General features: G+C 64.1%; 1 protein-coding gene across 1 annotated transcript; it reads right to left on the reverse strand.

Moving 5' to 3' along the window:
- Nucleotides 1–412: 412 nt before the first annotated feature.
- CRIP2 (cysteine rich protein 2) lies at nt 413–15052 on the reverse strand. Its single transcript, XM_038144590.1, has 8 exons — nt 14881–15052; nt 5345–5439; nt 3441–3498; nt 2828–2968; nt 2576–2644; nt 2040–2134; nt 1718–1775; nt 413–1512 (listed from the first exon to the last, which is right to left on the reverse strand). The coding sequence occupies exons 1-8, from the start codon at nt 14921–14923 to the stop codon at nt 1445–1447; spliced, it is 627 nt and encodes a 208-aa protein (XP_038000518.1). The 5' UTR covers nt 14924–15052; the 3' UTR covers nt 413–1444.
- Between the last annotated feature and the right edge of the window lie 1496 nt (nt 15053–16548).

Here is a 16548-nt window from a genome sequence, read left to right on the forward strand (position 1 = left end):
TGCGATGGGGCTGGGGACAGGGCAGCCCCCAGGGGCCGGGCAATGCCCCCACACCGCATTCCTGCCAGGCTGAGCTTTCCCAAGGGCAGCCCCACTCAGGCGGCTGTCAGAAAAATGACATCTGCTCTTTTACTTCTCTCCACTGGTTTCCCACTCCCCAAAGCTGGGAAGGACTCATCCCACCCCACCCCATCCTGTCTGCAGGGCCAGCACAGCTTCCTACGAGGCTGTTGTGCTCGCAGCGCAGGAGCAGCTCCTCGGGAGGAGCTCGGGCTCGGCTGGAGCTGCTCAGGCCGGCCCCAGGAGCAGCCAGCCGGGACAGGGCAGCAGGGTCCCACCTTGCCACGGGACCCGAGGGATGCTGCCTGGTGTGCGCGGCCTCCCCCGCCTCCACCCGGAGCTGAGCTGCACAGCACATCTCTCAAAACCTTTATTGTCAGCAAATAACAGGAGTCAGCCCTGCAGCGGCTCAGGGAGCCTGGAGAGAGCGGGGTGCTGGCACCCGGGGCTCGCTGCCCCGCGGGGCCTGCCCCGGCCCCCTCCCTGCTCTCCTGGGCAGCAGCAGGGCCGGGCGTGCACGGGGTGAGAGGGGGGCACGTGTCATTCTCCAAAGCAAGGAGCACATTTACAACTGCTTATAAATAAACAACAACAATGAGAATCCTCCGGGCTCTGGGAAGCGGGGTGGGGGGGGTCCTGCTGCCCAGGCCACCAGCCCAATGCGCTCTGTCCTCCAAAGGTGGGGAGAGGAGAGCCCCCTTCCCCAGGGCTGCAGCTGCCAGGTGCCCCCCGGAATCCTCCTGGGGGATCAGGCTGGGGGCACCAACCTAAACCTGCCCGCAGAGCAGGCTGGGGCACCTGCCTGGGTGCACCTACAGGGATTCAAAGACAGGGATGAAGGGAGCTGCCAGACTTAACAGTGGACAGGGCCAGCTGTGGGATCCAGGGACAGTGAGGGCTAGGGCATGGAGCCTGGGAAGGGCCAGGAGAAGGGCGGTGCTGCCACAGGTGTCACACATGTCCCGCAGCTGGTGAGGAAGAGGGCTGGGCACCCTCACCCCAACCCCAAGCACTGAGGGACAGCCTGGAGCACCCTCCCGGGGTGGGACTCCTACCACCTTCCCCCATCCTCAGCCCTTTGGGTGCCACCCACCATCCCCTGCCCACGGGGACATCCCCACACCTGCCCTGCTGCCTGGTGGGAGGGCTGGGGAGGGCAGAGCGCATTGGGAACCACCAGAGATACCTTCTACCTTAGCCTTAAAACACTGAAGCTTATATTAGAGACCATGATAATAACCCAGGGGCAGGGCTGTCCTGCCAGGAGTGGAGACAGCAGAGAGGGCACAGCTCCGTGGCCAGCCTGGTGAGGGTCTGCTCGGGCTGGGAGCAGCAGGTTAGTACAGGAGGGGCACAGGGCGTGCGGGCAGGGCGGGGACGCCGCCTAGGGCTGGTTCTTCGCCTCAGGGTCTTTGTCGTAGATGTAGCTTCCCACAGCTCCGGTGTTGACACCTGCCAGGGGTGAGAAAGAAACGGCAGGGTGAGGACACGGGCAGGAAGGTGGCATAAATATCTTTTTGTGATGAGAGTTTGTGCTACGATGGGCATGCTCCAGGGAGATGTCCCCTCTGGGTGGTGGCACAAGCATCGACAGTGGCAGCCCAGGCAGGGGGCCCCTGGTCTGGGTCCCCCCTTGTGCCGCCAGGCTCTCACTCACCCTTTGGCCCGAAGAGGATCCCGTAGCAGGGCTTGTGGCAGTAGGGCTGTCCATCGTGCTGTGCAGGGCAGAGAGAAAAACCTGTCACCTGTGCTGGGGTCCAGGGACAATCCAGCCCCCAGGGCGTGTCCACCTCCCGTGCTCTTCCCCTGCAGACACCCCAACAACCCCAGCACTTGCCCGGGCTGAGGGGCTGCTCCTCCCAGCCCTGCCCTCCTGCAAAGGCAGTGGGTGCCATCAGGGTGACCCGGGACGTCTCAGCCAGGCCCCGCTGGCATCCTCAGGTGTGCAGGCCAGGGTTCTGAGGCTGGCACCCCCTTACCTCGGCGTGTCCCCCCGGGGTCAGCGTCTTGCTGCAGCGCTCACAGCGTAGGCAGGGACGGTGCCAGTCCTTCCCCAGCGAAGTCACCTTCTCAGCTGGAGTGGGACAAGGAGGGTGGGTCACACCAGCCCCCCACAACATGCTGAGGGGGAGCATTTCCCGTGGGGATATCACAACATCCCAGGAGAGCCCTCAGGATCTCCACCCTCCCACATCCCTCCCCAGCCTCTGGTGCCTCACAGGTGACAGAGGATGGCTGAGGACAGCCATTACCACATGGGAGGAGACACAGCACGGGATACAATGCAGATAAAGCCCTCCACCCAGGAGAATATCCAAGAGGACCCATCCCTGAAGGCCCCTCAGGCACATCCCTCTGTACCCACAACCCCCTCTCTGATCCAAACCCTGCTCCCAGCCTCTCTGCATGCCCCAGGGCTCCTGCACAGGTTCAGAGCCCAGCCCCATGGGGCCGTGCCACCCTGCGGGGCCATGCCACCCCGAGGCAAGCACGCGCTGCCCACTTGCCACCTTACCAAAGTAGACCCTCTTGCCACAGCGCGGGCACATGTTGGGCTCCCCGGTGAAGGTGGTGACACTGGAGGCTGGAAGAGAAGAGGACATGTGCCTGGGAAGTGGGGGGACATCTCAGCCAGGGCACACCGGGGTGGGGTGGACCCCGCACACAAACCCTGCAGCTCACACTGTCACCACACACGGTGGGTGGCTCTGCACTGGCTGCCCGGCATGGCAAGGGGCCAGGCTGCCTGTCCTGCCCTGCCCCTCACCTTTGCTGGGTCCCTTGGGAGGTGCAGCATTCACCTTCCTCTCCTCCACCTTCACGGGGTGCTCGATGGGTCCCGGAGCAGTCTGCCCCTCGATCTGCGGCTTGTCGTAGATGTAGGAGCCGGCCCCGCCAATGTTCACCCCTGCAGAGGGGCACAGAGAGACTGTGGTGGCCTGGGAGCCCTCGGGGTCTCCATTGTCCCCCCAGCCCCCCTGTCCCTCCTCCCCCAGCCCTGCTGGGTCAGGGGCCACTGCTGCACTTCAGCCCCAGCTTGCTTTCTCCTGACGCAGGCTTTCTCCAGCCACATCTGGGATAGGAGACTAACTCCACCTTCTGTTTGAATGGGAATTTGTTTTTTTAAATATGAAAAAAAAAAAAAAGGCAGCTGTCAGAATAGATTCCTCCCTCCCTCCCTCCTTCCTTCCCTCCAGCAGCTCTTCTCTCCCTCTGCACAAGCAGACAGCAGGCCTGGCACTGCAATTTGCTGGCTCAATGCTCAGCCCATGCTAGCCTGGCTTCTGGGATGTTGCTGGGGCCACCAGTGGGGATGAGGGGACCTGGCCCCTCCTGCAGCCCCATGCCCAGCACCACAGGCAGGGGGGACAGGGACGTACCTTTGGGGCCGAATAGCGTGGCGTAACAGGGCTTGTGGCAGAAGGGCTTCCCATCGTGCTGGGGAGAGAGGGCAGCGTTAGGATGCTGAGCGGTGACCACGGTCCCCTCAGGAGCACCTTCATCCACTGGTGTTCAGAGACCACCATGGCCATGCCAGCACCCTAAAATGCACCCACTTTGGGTCTGCAGCACCATCCTAGCCCGGCCTGGGCACTCGGGGGTTTCGCCTGCATCGAGCGCTCGGGCTGTGGCGCTCAGGTCATGTCCTGGGGCTGGAGCACCAGAAGCCATGGCAGCTCAGCCGTGGGCACCTCCACACCCTGCCGGCCGCGTGGCACGGGAGCCAGCGAGGCACGGCTCGCCCCCTCAGCGCACTGCGCACAGCCAGGCCGCTCTCCGTGCTCAGAGCACCGTGGGAGCTCAGCTTCGCCCTTCCCTCGCCTTGGCCCAAGATCAGAGGCCCCGCACGGGCTCTGGTCCCAGCCCAGCTGCTATCGACCCCGCTATCGTCTGGGGCGATTAGCACAGGAAGGCAGGAGGCAGGCGATAAGCCCCAGAACTGCCCGTTTCTCAGGGGCCAGCTGGAACCCAGTCCAAGAGAAAAGAAAGAGTGTTTGCGGCTGGAGCAGGGGGCCAGCAGGGCTGCCGCACACACTGCCCTGGCTAGAAAACCCACTGGGAGCCCACGCTCAGGCAGGATCCCACCCCACGGCCTGCTCGGCCCCACTCAGCACCTCAGCCCTCCTGCTCTTGCCCCGTTCTCCTGCCCTCCATCCCTCTGCTGCAAGGCAAGGACTGCTTGCCCACGCTGGGCAGGGTGGCAGCTGAGCAGAGCTGCCGTGCCAAAGGCGAGGGCCGGGACAGCCGGAGGTAAGGCTGAGGGAGGGAGAAGGCTCTGGGCTGGCCCAAGGCAGCTGCAAAATATTGCAAGGCATAAATACGAGCGTGCTCCCAGCGTTGCCATGCCAGAGGGGAGGGTAAACATTTAACTGGTCTCCCCGCGACACCTTTCCAACCTAGCCTCCTCAAAGGGAGGGAGGAAAAGCAGGGAAGGGCCAAATCTGCTGTCGGCAGAGTCAGTGGGGCTTGGCTGCCATCCCCTATGGGAACAGAATCCAACCTTATATGGAGAAGCAGCAAATCTTCTGGGCTTAACCCGGTCTAGAGCACGGATCCACCTCGCTGGCAGGACAGGCCCCCTTCCCCACGGGCTGGGGGCCACCAGCACGGCTGTCCCTGCTGGTCCCCAGCCGTGCTGCCTGCTAGAGCCAAGCTAAGGAGCTGGTGACACTGTGGAATGACAGGTGCTGCGCAGACCCAGGGCGCCGGGTGTCACGCCGGGACACGGCACAGGAGAAATGCCGTTGCTCCTAAGCCTGAGCAGCTGCGACCAGCAGCAGGGCGCCTTCACGCTCCCAAGGGCAGGGGAGTGGCAGTGGCATCACACTCCAGCACCAGCGCCAGCTCTCGTTGCCGTGGCAACCCAGGCATTCCCCGTTCTTGGAGTTTTTAAGCACAGGCGCTCAGCACACACACACCTCTCCAAAGCCCGTGCGATGCCCAAACGAGTCTGCCCAGTGCCTGGAGCTTCAGCTGCTTACTGGGGCATGCCAAGCCCCACCACGGCAGCCTGGGAGCCCAGGGTGACAGAATCGGGTCACCACACGTGGTGCCAGCACCACTCTGTGGCTCGCCCAGGGCTGTGCACAAGAGCACCCTGAGCTGCAGCAGCAGCAGCAGCGTTTGAAGCCGCAGTGCGTTCTCCTGGGCTTGCATGCCGCAGGGACAGCGCCTCCACGTGGCATCAGATATCTGCCCCAGCCCTGGCTTCGGGATTTTCATGCCACCAGGCCCCCCTGAGTGCCAGCACGGCTCCCACCCTGCCCGCCCTGGCAGCTCTTACCTCGGCGTGCCCACCCGGGGTCAGGGTCTTGTTGCAGCGCTCACACTTCAGGCAGAACTTGTGCCAGTCCTTGCCCAGGGAAGACACCTTCTCGGCTGCAGGGGACATGAGACAGGGGTGAGCCACTGCCCAGCACCCCCTGAAGCCCTGGGGGAAGCCAGGCCGTGGGAACCAGGGGGGCTGCACTCGCTCACGGGGGGCTGCTCACACTGTGCACGTCAGCCGCGCTGCGGGAAACGGGAGCCGCTGTGCTGCAGCCCCCAGGGCCCCCGCAGCCCTGTGGGACGTGGGCACAAACCCCCCGGTCCCTGACCCCTCACAGCCCCACACCAGCTATTGAGAAGGATATTAACCCTGTCCCAGCTGGAAGCAGGACACCACACCCAGCTGCCGTCCCACAGCCGCGCTTTCCCACGCGCCAGTCCAGCAACGGTAGCGTTTTCTTTCCTACTCCCCGCGTCTATTTTTACCCGCCACGTTACCCGGAATGACTTCACTCCCATTCAAATATTTGGCGTTTCCATGCCCACCCCGCCCCTGCAGTCACACTCCCCCCACGCACACCCGGCCTCTCCCCGGGGAGCCTCAGCCGCAGCTCCAGAGACGCTCCCAGGAGGAGGGGATGGCCGATGGCCTCCAGTGTCACCCAGGATGGACATGTGGCCTGCAAAACACCTGCCCCCTTGCCCCCAGCCCGGGAACGGGCCCGATGCGTGGATGGGCGCACAGCCGCCGTCCTTGCACGGCCACAAACCCGCAGAGCAACTCGCTGCCAGCACTGAAAACAGTGACAAAGCACCAGTGGGCAAATTCAGGCAAGGCAAATGCTTTGAGGCTGGCTGTATGAATACAAATACAATCCTTCCATCTGGCCCTGAGCTGTAGGTCTCCAGGAGCACCCTGGGAGGCAGCACAGGCTGCCGGAGCTCCTCTTGCATCCCCAGCCTAGCACCATCCCTTCTCCCTCCCAGCTCCTGGGCGGCTGCAGGCTGCCTCGTGCCCCCCACAGATTCCTGCTGGCCCTCCCTCTGCCCTGCACATGTGCAGAGACAGCTGGAAAACAGTGTGAGCCCGTTAAAGCCACCGTAAAACTAAATCAGTGGAGCCAAATAAAATATTTAACAAGCAAATAAAAGTGCAACCAGAGCTGGCTGCACTCCATGAGAAGACCTCCTCTGCGATGTCGGGTTTCCCCCCAAGGACCTCAGCAAATGTCACCTGTTTGCATCCAGTTGAGATGGGGGTCAAGAGCTCCCCAAAGGGCAGGTCCTGGCTTCTAGAGCCACCCTCCTCCCAAGGCAAACAGCTGCATCCGGGGCACGTCACAAGGCCAAGATAAGCCGAAACAATGCCATCATCACCCAAAAATTCCATCCCAGTGCAAAGCCAGGGCGGGAGGGAGGGGCAGTGTGACAGGGCAGAGCCAGAGCCATTGCACCAGGGTGCACAGGAGACTCCTGAGAGCACCCCCAAGCAAGCACACGAGAGATGGACTTTGGGGACTCGCATCGGTTGGAAGAAACTCCAAATCCACCTTCTGCTGATGACACACAGGCTGCAGAACCAAACCCAGGCAGGAGCAGACAGCAGGGCAAAGGGATGCCCCTCCACAGCCTGGGGTCTGGCCTGCCTGCCTGCCCAAAGTTGCCCGGGCTAATCCCTGCTGGCTCCAAGCCCAGGGAGTCAGGGGGGCCCGTGTCTCCCCAGCCCCTCACAGAAGGCAGCAGATAAGGAAGGGGCTAGGAGCAAAGCTGCCCTCCTTTTCCTCTGCAGCCCTCATCTGCCTCTGGGAGCAGAGAACCAGCTGGAGGGTGAACAGCCCCCAGGCCCCTCAGACCCCAGGGCTTCCCCAAAACTAGGGGAATACAGAGTCCCAGCACCTCACTGCCCTGGGGCCATTGCAGGCGCCTGCATGCTCCCAGCCCTCCCGGCGGGAAGGCTCCTGCCCGGGGTGAGCAGGAGGGAAAGCGAGCGCGATGGGCTGAAAGCCGAGCCAGGGGCTCGGGGCCAAAGAACCGCTCGGCTTTGTCACAGTGGATGCGCACACAGCCGGGCTGCTCACCCGAGCCCCCCCTGCCCCGGCCCAGCGCCGCCACGGGCACAAAGCAAGGAGGAAGCTCCCGGCGGATGTTTTCCAGAGGCCATGGCAATTATAGCTGGCCACAGCCCCCCCCCGGCTCCTTCCTGCTCCCGCGATACAAAACGCTGCCCCAATGACCCCCCCATCCCAATGACATTTCAGCAGATGGAGATCCTGGCTCCTCCCTGCCAGATGCACCCCGCTGCCCATGCATCCCTGAGCCACGCAGAGCGAGAGGGATCTCAGCGGCACGCACAGCCCCTGGCAGGGCATGGGGCGGCCGGAGCAGCCGGAGCACAGGGACAGCCCGGGAACCACGGGGGCTGCCCTCGCCTCCAGGGAAATGCCGCCCAGAGGCCGGTCGGGCATCCTCTGGCTGCAAAACAAGGATTCCCGGGGGACGCATCCGGGACCGGCACAGCCGGGATGGCTTTCCAAAAGGCATTGTTTGCGCCGAGCAGAGGAAGCAGCTTGGAGCCGCTCCGGCCCATTTCCAGGGCAGCAGCCTGCGGCCACACCATCCCATAAATCACCGCGGAGGGAAGGGACCAGCGCCCAGATTTCCTGTCACTCGGCCACAGCTGCGCCGCTGTTGCATCAGCTCCAGAGGAAAAGGCTCTGGCCACATCCTCCTGCTGCCGGGGGAGCCCCGCTCCTCACCCCGGCAGCCCTGCAGGAGCGGCCCGGGGCTGTGTCCAGCCCCGAGCAGGGAGCAGGGGATGGATGGCACGGTGCAGGCGTGTCGCCGCAGCCAGCCTCTGCCAGCAAAGGCCGTGCCCCGTGCCATCCCAGCACATCCTGCTGTGGCCCCCGAATGCCCCCTCGCACACTCGGCCCCGCAGCCAGCCAGCTCTAAACCAGCTGGGCAGCACCCCGGGCAGGGCAGGGTTAGGGGTGCCTGACTGCAGGAATTTGGCCTCTGCCACGAGTGCGTGGCTCAGGGCTTTGCCAGCCCCGTGTGGGTGGGCAGGGGGTGCCCATGGATGAGAAACCTCTCCGCACAGGAACCACCCCCGAGGAGAGGTGGAGGCACAGGTCTGGCTGCAGGACGCGGCTGTGGGGTGGATTTGCTCCGTGCACAGATGCAGCCGAGGGACACCAGAGGCCAGGAGCGGGCAAGAAACCGAGGGGGCTGTCAAGGCAGACTGATCCCATGGCTCCACAGCAGCCCCGCCCCGGAGACAACGCGGCTCAGCCCTTAATTACCCGCCGTGCCCAGACAAAGCAGCTGGCACAGGCCAGAGGTGGGTGCATCTCCTCAGGATGGGAAGAGAGCATCCCTCCTCCCGGTTTCTGTGCCGCCGGCCGCACCGAGCCAGCCCCAGGCCCTCGCACAGGTATTTCCACAGCCTGACGTCAGTGCTGCTCCCAGGCGGAGCCTTATTCAGCCAAAGGAACCATGGCTGCAGCTGCGTCTCTGCAAAGGGCCGGGCTGTGCCCCATCCACAGCCCCGGCAGGGCACGGGGAAGGGCTGACAAAGCCCAGTCTGGCAGCAAGGATGCCAAATCCCCACGGGGATCCAGAGACAGGCATCCCTGGCAGAGAGGGATACTGTCAGACTGACTGTAGATTCACTTCAGAGCAGCTGCGGACACAAAGGAATGGAGAAAGAAAAGTGCAAGGAAAGGTAAACGCCTGGAAACAAAGCCAAGAGCCATGAGCCAGCAGCCTCATCCCTTCCCCAGTTCCTTACAAAGCAGCCAGGAGATGGAAAAGGTGGAAGGACAGGTGGAGGATTTCCTGCCCTTGCCATGCCAGGCCGTATCCCAGCCACGCTGCCCTGCCTTCCCGTGCCCCCAGCCCATCCCCAGCCCTGCCCTCCTCAGGCACAGCTCCTCTCCCCCATCCCACAGCCGCTGCTGACGCTTACACCGCACCCTGATTTGTGGCCAAACATATATATTTAGCTTCCCTGCAGCAAGGCAAGGGAGGGCAGCCCTCCAGCTTGCTGGGCTCCCTCCAAGAGTGCAACAAAGCCAGCTCAGAACGGCCTTGCCGTGGAGCACAGCCGGGGGGAACAGGGACTGTCCCGGGGGGGCTCCCACTTCCAGCCAAGGATGGAGACAAGGTCTTCCCCAGGGTCTGAGCCCCCGTGTAGCCGAGCCACTCGGGAGCAAAAGAAGGTTGTTTGATTTCCAGCCCCAGCCTTGGCGCACAGCACTGCTCCCGTCCCCCCTGCTGCTCCCTGCCTCTCCTCTGACACAGCCTCACCCACTGCAGGCTCTTCCCTGGCCAGCAGCCTCCAATCTCCTGCTCTGGTTTGCAGGGCAGCCTCCAGCAAGTCCCCCACCATTTTCCACAGGGCTTCATCAAGCAGCACCTGAATGGGATGCGTTTGAGGTTGGGCAGCTTGGCTGTGTCTGTGCTGGGGGAGGATCAGCGATGTTTCCAGCCAGGCACCGGGTTCAGCCAGGGCTGAGCCCAAGGAATCCGCTACTTTCCTCAGCTGCCCTGCATGTGAGGCGTGGCAGGCAGGACCCCGGGGGGGGCAGGGGATGCAGCCCACACTGCCCAGAGGCACCTCCAGAAAAACCAGAGGCCCACCTGCAGCCCTGCCCTCGCCCACCACACAGCCAGCGAGAGCCGGGCACAGGCAGGCACACACCAAACCACTCCCTGGGTAGCTGTTGGTTCAGAGCACACTGTTCCTTCCTTCTGCACACTGACATGGCGTCTCTGCCGGGCAGTGCCGGGAGAATAAGACAGTTTCCTGGCCTGTTTCAGCAAGAGCAGGATTCTGGGACATGCTGGAGCAGCAAAGCTTGTCAAAGTGCCCCTCCTGCCCCATGGCTCCTCACCCTGCTGGCTCCTCACAGCTCCAAGCAAGGTTCAGCCCAGGGCTGAGGATGCTCAGGGGCCACAGCACTGGGGCTCCCCACCAGCAAGTGCACAGCAGGACGGTGGGACAGCTCTCCCCATCCTCATGCCAGGACCCTGTCACCATGATATTTTATGAAAATCCCTTTGCCAGGATTTTTTCTCCTGAGAAGCTGAGAAGTCTCAGAGGAAAAGAAAAACAATAATTATCTGCTGCTGTGGAATGCAACAGGTGCATGCATCTTTGATTGGTGCATGTGAGTTGTTTCTACTTGATGACCAATCATTGATCCAGCTGTGTCGAGGCTCTGAGCAGTCACGAGCTTTTGTTATCATTCCTTTCTATTCTTTTCCAGCCTTCTGATGAATCCTTTCTCTCTATTCTTCTAGTATAGTTTTAGTTTAGCATTTGTAATATAATATATATCATAATATAATAAATCAGCCTTCTGAAATGTGGAGTCAGGATTCTCATCTCATCCTGGGGACCCTTGAATACAGCCACAGGACCCATCTCCCACCATCACCTCCCTGGTAGCACCAGGGCCCTTGGCAGGAGCAATGGGCACCACCACAACCAGGAACGGCACCACGGCTCATGCTCCAGGCTCTGTGTTTGATTGCAACACTGCAGTGACAGATTTTCCATTACTTCTTGCTTGGGCGTTCCTGCTCCGCCTTTCCTTTCCTGTCCCATCACCTCACCTCTCCCCATCCCTGTGCTCCTGCCAGGGAAGGAGGGAGGATGGGAACATGAGGATCTCTGTCTGCCTGGAAGCCGGGACACGGCCGCAGGACTCCATAATCCAGACACAAACAGAGTCACCCAGGACCAGCCCTGGGCTTGCACAGGGCTGCCTGCCAGCTGCACGCCTGCAGCACCCACAGCCCCTGGAGCAGCTCCGCTCCCCGCTGCTGGCAACGCCAGCACCACCCTGCCAGGAGCCCCGGCAAAGCCCAGGACGCAAGAGCAAGGGGACCCAGTCCTCACTCCGCCCTGTTCCACGCTCCCACAGACCATTTTCTGTAGCCCGTGCTTTTTTCCCGCGGGAAAACCTAATGCTAATCAGCCTGTTCTTCAGCTTCCCACAGAGGCATCCCTCCCATGGCGGGCAGCAGGGAAGTGGAGCATCCTTAGTTACCACTCTGCAAGGCGCCCTCACGCTCCCAGCCCTGGGAGGAGGCAGTTCCCAAGGAGCCCAGAGGGCCAGGGCTGTGCCGACACCGCACCGGCTGCGCTCGAAGAGCCGCTTCCTTTGTTAGGGACGGCTGCGATGGAAATCCAGCCCTCCTGCCCCACCGTCTCCCTGCCCGGAGCCAAGCGCAGCAGTTACTTATTAATTGCAGAGCGGCTTCTGCAGCTTGAATTTCGCCGGGCGGTGCCGTGCTCCGCAGGGAGAGCCCCCACACCGGCTGCACCCCTGTCCCGCTGCGCCCCGGCACGCCCGGGCCTTTCTCATTCCCAGCTGGATGTGTCCGTGTCCTCAGTCCCCCTCTGGAATTCCACCGGCAAACCACCGCTGGAGAGCGGCTTTAAGTCTTGTGGGGGGAGGCTACTGAGTGACTCCCACCTGCTTTCGCCATGCCCCTTCCCAAACAAACAGAGCAGCAGCCTCCCACCGGCCCTCCCTGCCCCCAGCATGTGCAGCGAGCTCCCCAGAAGCCGCCCGCAGCCGGACCCGCCGCACGTGTGCTCGCTGCATCCCTGGGCTTGCGCCCGCCTCGTGCTGGGGACGGGAAAACAGGAAACCCCCTGCTGCCGCGATCCCCCGCTGTTCTGGGAAGAAAGGATGGGAGGCGGAAAGGCTTGGCCGGGGCTCCCGGTGACCCTGCAAAACTCATTTAAGGCTCAGCGATGCGAAAGGGAGCCGGGGAAATGCGGCGCTGCTTGGCTGCGGGAGACTCTGGTTCTCCCCGGAGCTTCCTGCCAGCAGTGGCGGCCCAAAGCCAGCCCCAGCCCAAAGCCAGCCCCAGCCCAAAGCCAGCCCCAGCCCAGCGCGCTGCCACCTGCCAGCGGGACGGAGCTGGCCCCGCACCCGCGCTCAGACATTCGCTTCATCCAGCCAACCTCCCAAAGCAGGAAAGTTAGCCCCAGCCGTTCCTGGAAACAATGTCACAGACCTCAACCTCCTTCCAAAAAAAAAAAAAAAAAAAAAAAAAGGAAAAAAAGCCAAAAAACTATTTTTATATTTCCCCGTGCTTTTTAAAGGAAAAAAGCTCATTCTGTAGCTCAGGAAACGCCCACATCCTCCTGACTGCGCAGGGAGGAGCCCGCTGGATTTTTCCAGGGAGCATGAAGCAACAGGCACGCTGGAAATGAGTTTTCCATGGGCAGCCGGCAGTGCCGGCGCTGGGCGGCCGCTCCGCGCTGCGCGGGGCCGGGAGCGGGAGCCGGCGGCGTTTCCCACACATGACCCGCGGCTGCGATGCCAGGCATTCGGGCAGCCCGGGCTGCCAGCGCTCATTCAGCGCGGCCGGGGAGGCTCCCGAACAAGCGGGGCTTTATGAATCACCTCCCCGCTGAGCTTCGGGCCGGCCCGGGAATTCAGGAGCGACTCCCAAGCCCGGGCGCGGAGCTCCCGCCGCCTGCCCGCCGAACCACGCGGCCCGGCGGCAGGACAGCCCGGGATCCGCACCCCGGAACGACGGCTCAGGGTTTGCATGGAGCTTTCATGCAGTGAATAAACGGACTCAGGTTTATTCTTCCACAGCCTGGGCGGCTCCTCGAGGAAAAAGCTCAAGGCATTAACAGGGACATGCTGCAGCCTATCTCAGCTCTAAGCACAGAGAAGTTTTTTGCTCCCGTTTCAGCTCTCCCCGAGTCTCCCTCAGGGGCAGCATTCCCTGCGGGAAGGTGTGGGATGGGGGCTGGCACTGCCCCGCTGCCAGGCACCTGCCTCCAGGGCAGGGAGTCCCCACACGGGCGGGGACGGGGAGCAGCAGAGAGCCCGGGACAGGGCACCTACAGAAACCCTGCCGGGGAGAGAGCAGCTGGGGCAGGGGGTGCAGCCCTGTTGCCCCCCAGACCACAGCCTCAGGAGACCCACAAGTGCCCCAGGATATGGGGAGAGAAGAAGAGCGCGGACACTGCTGGGGGCTGGTGCTTCTCCTCCTGGCACAGCCTGGCCTCCTCCTCGGGTCCCTGAGCCCAGCCCCGACCCCCCCACGCAGGGCAGGCTCATCCCTGCAGCGAGAGGAGCGACTCTGCCCCCGGGTCAGCGCCCAGCTGGCGGGGGAGGCACTATTTTTTGCTTAAAAAGGAAAAGATTCATACAAAGAAAGATTTCCAAGGGGCCAAGCCCTTCCCACCCACACACAAATAGGTTTATTTAAAGGAGGAAGACAGCAAATTCCTATTTCCCTGTGTTTACTTGGAGATGGCCGGAAAAGAATGAAAGCACCAATGCCTCCAATGCTCGAACATCATCAGGACCCTTTGGTATTTCTCCACCAAACAAACACACTGAGGCAACAGGGGCTGGAGCCCGGAGCAGCGGGGAGAGATGGGTAGGGAGGGCTGCGGGGAGGCAGCGCCAGGCCAGCTGGACGCCGTGGTCAGCAGGTCCCCGGCGGCAGCTCGGGCTGGAGTTCTGGATCCATCCCCGGAGCCATCCCGAGCGCGCGGTGCAGGCCCAGGGGTGCTCACCCAGGGGTGCAGACCCTGCCGGGGAGGCTCCGGGCTGGGGCAGCTCCTCGGGGAGCGTCACGGGGGCACCAAGGCCGAGGATCAGCCGCTGCCCCCCCTCCCTGCCAGCCGGGCGGCGGCGCTCAGCCCGCGCTGCCTGACAGGAGACACGCCAGCCCCGCTTCCCAGAGATCCTGACCGGCCGCAACCCCAAGCAGGGCCCTCGGAGACCTGCAGGGACTCGCTGCTGCCCTAACCCAGCCCAGGCGTGCTGAGATGGACCTCCGAGCCCAGGAGCTGCCTTTGAAAAAGTCTCGTAGAAACCCCAAAGCCCTCGTTAGCTCGCCCAGCTGGGAACAGCCCGCTGGGGGCTGGCTGCGCGGCGAGACAGGGAGGGGTGAAGGGCACACCTGGGGCCAGGTTTGCAGGGAATCAAAGGGACCGGCTGCGAGAAGGTTTTGTTTGCACCTGCCACTGCCAACTTCCCCACCCCAAGAGCTCCTCCGCATCGCGGGAGCCCCATCCCAGTACCGGCCGTGTCGGGTGGGCTGGGTTCCCCTGACCCCAGCCAGCAGTACCTGGGGACAGGAGCCACCCCGCTGTCACACACCCCAGGTGCGGGCACGCACCCCAGCCAGGGCTCCTCAGCGCCTGCTTCCCCCCTCAGCCCAGCAAGCCCGGGATCACCCACACGCTCTGTGTCGCCTGCCCCAGGGCCAGCCGGCAGCAGCCCCCAGCACAGCCCGGGGATGCCGAGCGGAGGGGCCGCGGCCACCCCGGGGGACAAGGAGCTGCCGCCGGGCCGGTCCCCGGGTGAGCCCCGCGGGGAGCTGCGGCGGAGCGGACCCCGGGGCGACACATCCCAGTGGGGGAAAAGGGGACGCACCGGGGCTCAGGGAAGGGGAAGGCAGGGATGAGCGTCGGCTCTGGGCTGGGGGACCGGTTTGAGGTCCCGGGGATGCCTCTCGGCGCGGGGAAGGGGATGCGGGGCCGGGCCCCGGGGATGCGCTCACCGAAGTACACGGTCTTGTCGCACTTGGGGCACTTGGATGCCATGGCGGGAGAGCGGAGCCGAGCCGAGCCGTGCCGTGCCGAGCCGTGCTGTGATGTGCCGCGCCGTGCGCCCCGCTCCGCCCGGCCCCCGCCCACCGCCGCCCGGGGGGAGCCGGGGCGGGGCTGCCCGCCGAGCGGCGCCGGGCTCGGTACGGCTCGGCACGGCTCGGCACGGCCCGGCTCCAGCCCAGCGCAGCAGGTGCCCGGGCCCGGCGGCGTAGAGAACACCCCCTGCCCTGTCTGCCATCCCCAAAGACCAAAGTCGGGACACGAGTGCTCCCGACTTCCCCTGCCTGGGAAAAATCCTCCATAATAAACAGGTTGTAGTTGAGCGACGCGACTTGTGGGTTTTTACCGGCCCCAAAGGCACCGGCCGGGAGCCTCCCCGGCTGAGTCCGGCCAGCGGCCGCCCTGGGACATGAGTGGGGGGTGGGGGCTCGGGCACCCCCATCGCCCGCGGGAGCGCGCAGCCCGTCCCCGCCCCGGCCCCGCTCGCTGCCCGGCTGAGCGCCCGCATCCCTCGGCTCCCGGCGCCATTCCGCTCCGTTGCCATGGAAACCCCCATCTCAAAAACCCCTCCGGCTGCGAAGGGATGCTCAGGGAGCCGTGAAGGCACGGCGAGGATGCCCGAGGAGCCAGGATGCCGCGGCGAGGCAGGGGAGCCCCTCCGTGCCCGGATGGTGCCCCGCGGCGGGGCTGTGGTGGGCGCAGGGCAGGGGGTGACAGCGGCGGTGACAGGGGCGCAGGGCCCGTGGCCGGGGAGCTGCCGTGTTGGTAAACAGGACATCTGCCGCGCCGCCAGCGCAGCCCTGCATTATTCATCAGCCCGCAGCCTGGCTCTGCTCCGCCGCCATTGTCACACAATTCCTGTCCCTGCCGGCAGCCGGTGCAGCTGCCAGGCGCCCGCCCGGCCCCCGGCGCACCGGCAGCCTCGGGAAGGGAACCCGCGGCTCCGGCGTGGGACTGAGTGACCCTGCCGGCGAGAACGGGGGCCGGGGGTGCCCCACGGCGGGTTTCTCCGCCGCCCGCGCACCCTGCTGGGCTGGAAGGCCCAGGCATCCCTGTCACTCCTCGGCCAGCTGCTGTCGCAACAATGCGTGGCTTTGTGGCCCGCGGGGTCCCTGCGCGGGGACAGGTGGCAGCGCTGCCTCCGGCCCCGCACGGCCCCCGGGAGCGGCTCAGCCCTGCGTGTCCCTGCGGGGCCAGGGGGTCCCAGCCCAGGCCTGCAGCCACCGGGGCAGGGCAGGAGCTGGCGGTTTGTGGAGCTTTTGATTTCCAGAAGACCGGCTGCCTGCTCCAGAACAGTCCCAGAGCACTCCTGAGGGCCCCTCTGTGGTACCCGGCGTGGCTGCAGCCCTAAAGCAGCCCAGGGCAGCAGGCAGGCGCCAGCACAGCATCCCTGTGCCTGCAGCAGTCTCACGCACTGAGGGGACAGCCTGGAAAGGGTCTCCTGTCTAAATCCTCCACATTCTGAGATAGCCTCAGCTGGTGTTCCAGCCCTGGGGGCTGAGGGGTGCAAGAGAAGGAGGAAGAAGGCTGCATTCACCCTGTGGCCTGTTTGGGGAGGCCACGGGAGAAAGCCTGGGCTCTGCCACGGTGCAGAGCCAGCACCCAGGAGCTGCCGGCCA

This window comes from Motacilla alba, chromosome 8, assembly GCF_015832195.1.
Source record: "Motacilla alba alba isolate MOTALB_02 chromosome 8, Motacilla_alba_V1.0_pri, whole genome shotgun sequence".
NCBI classification, from domain to species: Eukaryota; Metazoa; Chordata; class Aves; order Passeriformes; family Motacillidae; genus Motacilla; species Motacilla alba.